Source organism: Schistocerca cancellata, chromosome 8 (genome assembly GCF_023864275.1).
Source record: "Schistocerca cancellata isolate TAMUIC-IGC-003103 chromosome 8, iqSchCanc2.1, whole genome shotgun sequence".
In the NCBI taxonomy this organism is placed as follows: domain Eukaryota; kingdom Metazoa; phylum Arthropoda; class Insecta; order Orthoptera; family Acrididae; genus Schistocerca; species Schistocerca cancellata.
In genome coordinates this window covers 165,501,099-165,509,133 of record NC_064633.1, presented here as the reverse complement: position 1 = coordinate 165,509,133, position 8,035 = coordinate 165,501,099, and the positions used below count along the sequence as shown (strand labels likewise).

Below are 8,035 nucleotides of genomic sequence, written 5' to 3'. Positions count from 1 at the left end.
CTGCGTGTTTCCCATGTCTGCGTTTTTCCCATGTCTGCGTTTTTCCCATGATTCCGTTTTTCCCATGTTTGCGTCTTTACATGTTTGCTTTTTTCTCATGTTTGCGTTTTTCCCATTTCTGCGTTTTTCCCATTTCTGCGATATTCCCATTTCTGCGATATTCCCATGTTTGCTTTTTTCCCATGTTTGCTTTTTTCCCATGTTTGCTTTTTTCCCATGTTTGCGTTTTTCCCATACTTTCGTTTTTCCCATACTTTCGTTTTTCCCATACTTTCGTTTTTCCCATATTTGCGTTTTTCCCATATTTGCGTTTTTCCCATATTTGCGTTTTTCCCATATTTGCCTTTTTCCCATATTTGCGTTTTTCCCATATTTGCCTTTTTTCCATATTTGCGTTTTTCCCATATTTGCGTTTTTCCCATATTTGCGTTTTTCCCATATTTGCGTTTTTCCCATATTTGCGTTTTTCCCATATTTGCATTTGTCCAAAATTTCGTGAACTCTTGATGCTACAGACTATGTCCTACCAACTGTTCCTTTCCTCTTGAGAAGTTGTGCCACAAGTTTCTCTTCGAAATATTTGCGTTTTTCCTATATTTGCGATTTTCCCATCTCTGCGTTTTTACCATCTTTACGTTTTTCCCATCTTTTCCCATCTTTGCGTTTTTCCCATCTCTGCGTTTTTCCCATCTCTGCGTTTTTCCCATCTCTGCGTTTTTCCCATCTCTGCGTTTTTCCCATCTTTGCGTTTTTCCCATCTTTGCGTTTTTCCCATCTTTGCGTTTTTCCCATCTTTGCGTTTTTCCCATCTTTGCGTTTTTCCCATCTTTGCGTTTTTCCCATCTTTGCGTTTTTCCCATCTTTGCGTTTTTCCCATCTTTGCGTTTTTCCCATCTTTGCGTTTTTCCCATCTTTGCGTTTTTCCCACCTTTGCGTCTTTCCCATCTTTGCGTTTTTCCCATCTTTGCGTTTTTCCCATCTCTGCGGTTTTCCCATCTCTGCATTTTCCCGCCTTTGCGTTTTTCCCATCTCTGCGTTTTTCCCATCTCTGCGTTTTTCCCATCTCTGCGTTTTTCCCATCTCTGCGTTTTTCCCATCTCTGCGTTTTTCCCATCTCTGCGTTTTTCCCATCTCTTCGTTTTTCCCATCTCTTCATTTTTCCTATCTCTGCGTTTTTCCCATCTCTGCGTTTTTCCCATCATTGCGTTTTTCCCATCATAGCGTTTTTCTCATCATTGCGTTTTTCCCATCATTGCGTTTTTCCCATCATTGTGTTTTTCCCATCATTGCGTTTTTCCCATCATTGCTTTTTTCCCATCATTGCGATTTCCCATCATTGCGTTTTTCCCATCATTGCTTTTTTCCCATATTTGCGTTTTTCCCATATTTGCGTTTTTGCCATATTTGCGTTTTTGCCATATTTGCGTTTTTGCCATATTTGCGTTTTTGCCATATTTGCGTTTTTGCCATTTTTGCGTTTTTGCCATTTTTGCGTTTTTGCCATATTTGCGTTTTTGCCATATTTGCGTTTTTCCCATATTTGCGTTTTCACATATTTGCGTTCTTCCCATATTTGCGTTCTTCCCATATTTGCGTTCTTCCCATATTTGCGTTTTTCCCACATTTGCGTTTTTCCCACATTTGCGTTTTTCCCACATTTTCGTTTTTCCCATATTTGCGTTTTTCCCATATTTGCGTTTTTCCCATTTTCCATATTTGCGTTTTTCCAATGTCTGCGTTTTTCCCATGTCTGCGTTTTTCCCATGTCTGCGTTTTTCCCATGTCTGCGTTTTTCCCATGTCTGCGTTTTTCCCATGTCTGCGTGTTTCCCATGTCTGCGTTTTTCCCATGTTTCCGTTTTTCCCATGTTTGCGTCTTTACATGTTTGCTTTTTTCTCATGTTTGCGTTTTTCCCATTTCTGCGTTTTTCCCATTTCTGCGTTTTTCCCATTTCTGCGATATTCCCATTTCTGCGATATTCCCATGTTTGCTTTTTTCCCATGTTTGCTTTTTTCCCATGTTTGCTTTTTTCCCATGTTTGCTTTTTTCCCATGTTTGCGTTTTTCCCATACTTTCGTTTTTCCCATACTTTCGTTTTTCCCATCATTGCGTTTTTCCCATCATTGCGTTTTTCCCATCATTGCGTTTTTCCCATCATTGCGTTTTTCCCATCATTACGTTTTTCCCATCTTTGCGTTTTTCCCATCTTTGCGTTTTTCCCATCTTTGCGTTTTTCCCATCATTGCGTTTTTCCCATCATTGCGTTTTTCCCATCATTGCGTTTTTCCCATCATTGCGTTTTTCCCATCATTGCGTTTTTCCCATCATTGGGTTTTTCCCATCATTGCGTTTTTCCCATCATTGCGTTTTTCCCATCATTGCGTTTTCCCCATCATTGCGTTTTTCCCATCATTGCGTTTTTCCCATCATTGCGTTTTTCCCATATTTGCGCTGTTCCCATATTTGCGTTTTTCCCATATTTGCGTTTTTCCCATATTTGCGTTTTTCCCATATTTGCGTTTTTCCCATATTTGCGTTTTTCCCATATTTGCGTTTTTCCCATATTTGCGTTTGTCCAAAATTCGTGAACTCTTGATGCTACAGACTATGTCCTACCAACTGATTCTTTCCTCTTGTGAAGTTGTGCCACAAGTTTCTCTTCGAAATATTTGCGTTTTTCCTATATTTGCGTTTTTCCCATCTCTGCGTTTGTACCATCTTTACGTTTTTCCCATCTTTTCCCATCTTTGCGTTTTTCCCATCTCTGCGTTTTTCCCATCTCTGCGTTTTCCCCATCTCTGCGTTTTTCCCATCTCTGCGTTTTTCCCATCTCTGCGTTTTTCCCATCATTGCGTTTTTCCCATCATTGCGTTTTTCCCATCATTGCGTTTTTCCCATCATTGCGTTTTTCCCATCATTGCGTTTTTCCCATCATTGCGTTTTTCCCATCATTGCGTTTTTCCCATCATTGCGTTTTTCCCATCATTGCGTTTTTCCCATCATTGCGTTTTTCCCATCATTGCGTTTTTCCCATCATTGCGTTTTTCCCATCATTGCGTTTTTCCCAACATTGCGTTTTTCCCATCATTGCGTTTTTCCCATCATTGCGTTTTTCCCATCATTGCGTTTTTCCCATCATTGCGTTCTTCCCATCATTGCGTTTTTGCCATCATTGCGTTTTTCCCATCATTGCGTTTTTCCCATCATTGCGTTTTTCCCATCATTGCGTTTTTCCCATCATTGCGTTTTTCCCATCATTGCGTTTTTGCCATCATTACGTTTTTGCCATCATTGCGTTTTTGCCATCATTGCGTTTTTGCCATCATTGCGTTTTTGCCATCATTGCGTTTTTGCCATATTTGCGTTTTTGCCATATTTGCGTTTTTGCCATATTTGCGTTTTTGCCATATTTGCGTTTTTGCCATATTTGCGTTTTTGCCATATTTGCGTTTTTGCCATCATTGCGTTTTTGCCATATTTGCGTTTTTGCCATATTTGCGTTTTTGCCATATTTGCGTTTTTGCCATATTTGCGTTTTTCCCATATTTGCGTTTTTCCCATATTTGCGTTCTTCCCATATTTGCGTTTTTCCCATATTTGCGTTTTTCCCATATTTGCGTTTTTCCCATATTTGCGTTTTTCCCATATTTGCGTTTTTCCCATATTTGCGTTTTTCCCATATTTGCGTTTTTCCCATATTTGCGTTTTTCCCATATTTGCCTTTTTTCCATATTTGCGTTTTTCCCATATTTGCGTTTTTCCCATATTTGCGTTTTTCCCATATTTGCGTTTTTCACATATTTGCGTTTTTCCCATATTTGCGTTTTTCCCATATTTGCGTTTTTCCCATATTTGCGTTTTTTCCATATTTGCGTTTTTCCCATATTTGCGTTTTTCCCATATTTGCGTTTTTCCCATATTTGCGTTTTTCCCATATTTGCGTTTTTCCCATATTTGCGTTTGTCCAAAATTTCGTGAACTCTTGATGCTACAGACTATGTCCTACCAACTGATTCTTTCCTCTTGTGAAGTTGTGCCACAAGTTTCTCTTCGAAATATTTGCGTTTTTCCTATATATGCGTTTTTCCCATCTCTGCGTTTTTACCATCTTTACGTTTTTCCCATCTTTTCCCATCTTTGCGTTTTTCCCATCTCTGCGTTTTTCCCATCTCTGCGTTTTTCCCATCTCTGCGTTTTTCCCATCTTTGCGTTTTTCCCATCTTTGCGTTTTTCCCATCTTTGCGTTTTTCCCATCTTTGCGTTTTTCCCATATTTGCGTTATTCCCATCTTTGCGTTATTCCCATCTTTGCGTTTTTCCCATCTTTGCGTTTTTCCCATCTTTGCGTTTCTCCCATCTTTGCGTTTTTCCCATCTTTGCGTTTTTCCCATCTTTGCATTTTCCCGTCTTTGCGTTTTTCCCATCTCTGGGTTTTTCCCATCTCTGCGTTTTTCCCATCTCTGCGTTTTTCCCATCTCTGCGTTTTTCCCATCTCTGCGTTTTTCCCATCATTGCGTTTTTCCCATCATTGCGTTTTTCCCATCATTGCGTTTTTCCCATCATTGCGTTTTTCCTATCATTGCGTTTTTCCCATCATTGCGTTTTTCCCATCATTGCGTTTTTCCCATCATTGCGTTTTTCCCATCATTGCGTTTTTCCTATCATTGCGTTTTTCCCATCATTGCGTTTTTCCCATCATTGCGTTTTTCCCATCATTGCGTTTTTGCCATCATTGCGTTTTTGCCATCATTGCGTTTTTGCCATCATTGCGTTTTTGCCATCATTGCGTTTTTGCCATCATTGCGTTCTTGCCATCATTGCGTTTTTGCCATCATTGCGTTTTTGCCATCATTGCGTTTTTGCCATCATTGTGTTTTTGCCATCATTGCGTTTTTGCCAACATTGCGTTTTTGCCATATTTGCGTTTTGCCATATTTGCGTTTTTACCATATTTGCGTTTTTGCCATATTTGCGTTTTTGCCATATTTGCGTTTTTGCCATTTTTGCGTTTTTGCCATATTTGCGTTTTTGCCATATTTGCGTTTTTGCCATATTTGCGTTTTTGCCATATTTGCGTTTTTCCCATATTTGCGTTTTTCCCATATTTGCGTTTTTCCCATATTTGCGTTTTTCCCATACTTGCGTTTTTCCCATATTTGCGTTTTTCCCATATTTGCGTTCTTCCCATATTTGCGTTCTTCCCATATTTGCGTTTTCCCATTTTTGCGTTTTTCCAAAATTTCGTAAAGCCTTGATGCTTCAGACTATGTCGTAGAAACTGATTCTTTCCTCTTGTGAAGTTGTGCCACAAGTTTGTAATGGAAATATTAGCGTTTTTCCCATATTTGCTTTTTTCCCATATTTGCTTTTTTCCCATATTTGCCTTTTTCATATTTGCTTTTTACCCATATTTGCTTTTTTCCCATATTTCCTTTTTTCCCATATTTGCTTTTTTCCCATATTTGCTTTTTTCCCATATTTGCTTTTTTTCCATATTTGCTTTTTTCCCATATTTGCTTTTTTCCCATATATGCTTTTTTCCCATATATGCTTTTTTCCCATATATGCTTTTTCCCATATATGCTTTTTTTTCATATTTGCTTTTTTCACATATTTGCCTTTTTCCCATATTTGCTTTTTTCCCGTATTTGCGTTTTTCCCATATTTGCGTTTTTCCCATATTTGCGTTTTTCCCATATTTGCGTTTTTCCCATATTTGCGTTTTTCCCATATTTGCGTTTTTCCCATATTTGCGTTTTTCCCATATTTGCGTTTTTCCCATATTTGCGTTTTTCCCATATTTGCGTTTTTCCCATATTTGCGTTTTTCCCATACTTTCGTTTTTCCCATACTTTCGTTTTTCCCATACTTTCGTTTTTCCCATATTTGCGTTTTTCCCATATTTGCGTTTTTCCCATATTTGCGTTTTTCCCATATTTGCGTTTTTCCCATATTTGCGTTTTTCCCATATTTGCGTTTTTCCCATCATTGCGTTTTTCCCATCATTGCGTTTTTCCCATCATTGCGTTTTTCCCATCATTGCGTTTTTCCCATCATTGCGTTTTTCCCATCTTTGCGTTTTTCCCATCTTTGCGTTTTTCCCATCTTTGCGTTTTTCCCATCTTTGCGTTTTTCCCATCTTTGCGTTTTTCCGATCTCTGCGGTTTTCCCATCTCTGCATTTTCCCGTCTTTGCGTTTTTCCCATCTCTGCGTTTTTCCCATCTCTGCGTTTTTCCCATATTTGCGTTATTCCCATCTTTGCGTTTTTCCCATCATTGCGTTTTTCCCATCTCTGCGTTTTTACCATCTTTACGTTTTTCCCATCTTTTCCCATCTTTGCGTTTTTCCCATCTTTGCGTTTCTCCCATCTTTGCGTTTTTCCCATCTTTTCGTTTTTCCCATCTTTTCATTTTCCCGTCTTTGCGTTTTTCCCATCTCTGCGTTTTTCCCATCTCTGCGTTTTTCCCATCTCTGCGTTTTTCCCATCTCTGCGTTTTTCCCATCATTGCGTTTTTCCCATCATTGCGTTTTTCCCATCATTGCGTTTTTCCCATCATTGCGTTTTTCCCATCATTGCGTTTTTCCCATCATTGCGTTTTTCCCATCATTGCGTTTTTCCCATCATTGCGTTTTTCCTATCATTGCGTTTTTCCCATCATTGCGTTTTTCCCATCATTGCGTTTTTCCCATCATTGCGTTTTTGCCATCATTGCGTTTTTGCCATCATTGCGTTTTTGCCATCATTGCGTTTTTGCCATCATTGCGTTTTTGCCATCATTGCGTTTTTGCCATCATTGCGTTTTTGCCATCATTGCGTTTTTGCCATCATTGCGTTTTTGCCATCATTGCGTTTTTGCCATCATTGTGTTTTTGCCATCATTGCGTTTTTGCCATCATTGCGTTTTTGCCATATTTGCGTTTTGCCATATTTGCGTTTTTACCATATTTGCGTTTTTGCCATATTTGCGTTTTTGCCATATTTGCGTTTTTGCCATTTTTGCGTTTTTGCCATATTTGCGTTTTTGCCATATTTGCGTTTTTGCCATATTTGCGTTTTTGCCATATTTGCGTTTTTCCCATATTTGCGTTTTTCCCATATTTGCGTTTTTCCCATATTTGCGTTTTTCCCATACTTGCGTTTTTCCCATATTTGCGTTTTTCCCATATTTGCGTTCTTCCCATATTTGCGTTCTTCCCATATTTGCGTTTTCCCATTTTTGCGTTTTTCCAAAATTTCGTAAAGCCTTGATGCTTCAGACTATGTCCTAGGAACTGATTCTTTCCTCTTGTGAAGTTGTGCCACAAGTTTCTAATGGAAATATTAGCGTTTTTCCCATATTTGCTTTTTTCCCATATTTGCTTTTTTCCCATATTTGCCTTTTTCATATTTGCTTTTTTCCCATATTTGCTTTTTTCCCATATTTGCTTTTTTCCCATATTTGCTTTTTTCCCATATTTGCTTTTTTCCCATATTTGCTTTTTTTCCATATTTGCTTTTTTCCCATATTTGCTTTTTTCCCATATATGCTTTTTTCCCATATATGCTTTTTTCCCATATATGCTTTTTTCCCATATATGCTTTTTTTCATATTTGCTTTTTTCACATATTTGCCTTTTTCCCATATTTGCTTTTTTCCCGTATTTGCGTTTTTCCCATATTTGCGTTTTTCCCATATTTGCGTTTTTCCCATATTTGCGTTTTTCCCATATTTGCGTTTTTCCCATATTTGCGTTTTTCCCATATTTGCGTTTTTCCCATATTTGCGTTTTTCCCATATTTGCGTTTTTCCCATATTTGCGTTTTTCCCATATTTGCGTTTTTCCCATACTTTCGTTTTTCCCATACTTTCGTTTTTCCCATATTTGCGTTTTTCCCATATTTTCGTTTTTCCCATATTTTCGTTTTTCCCATATTTGCGTTTTTCCCATATTTGCGTTTTTCGCATTTTTGCGTTTTTCGCATTTTTGCGTTTTTCCCATATTTGCGTTTTCCCCATATCTGCGTTTTCCCCATATTTGCGTTTTTCCCATATTT

At 38.4% G+C, this 8,035-nt stretch overlaps 1 protein-coding gene across 1 annotated transcript; it reads right to left on the bottom strand.

The window, feature by feature from the left end:
- Positions 1–591: 591 nt before the first annotated feature.
- On the bottom strand, positions 592–1,131 carry LOC126095443 (uncharacterized). Its single transcript, XM_049910236.1, has one exon. The coding sequence runs from the start codon at positions 1,129–1,131 to the stop codon at positions 592–594; it is 540 nt and encodes a 179-aa protein (XP_049766193.1).
- Positions 1,132–8,035: the final 6,904 nt, after the last annotated feature.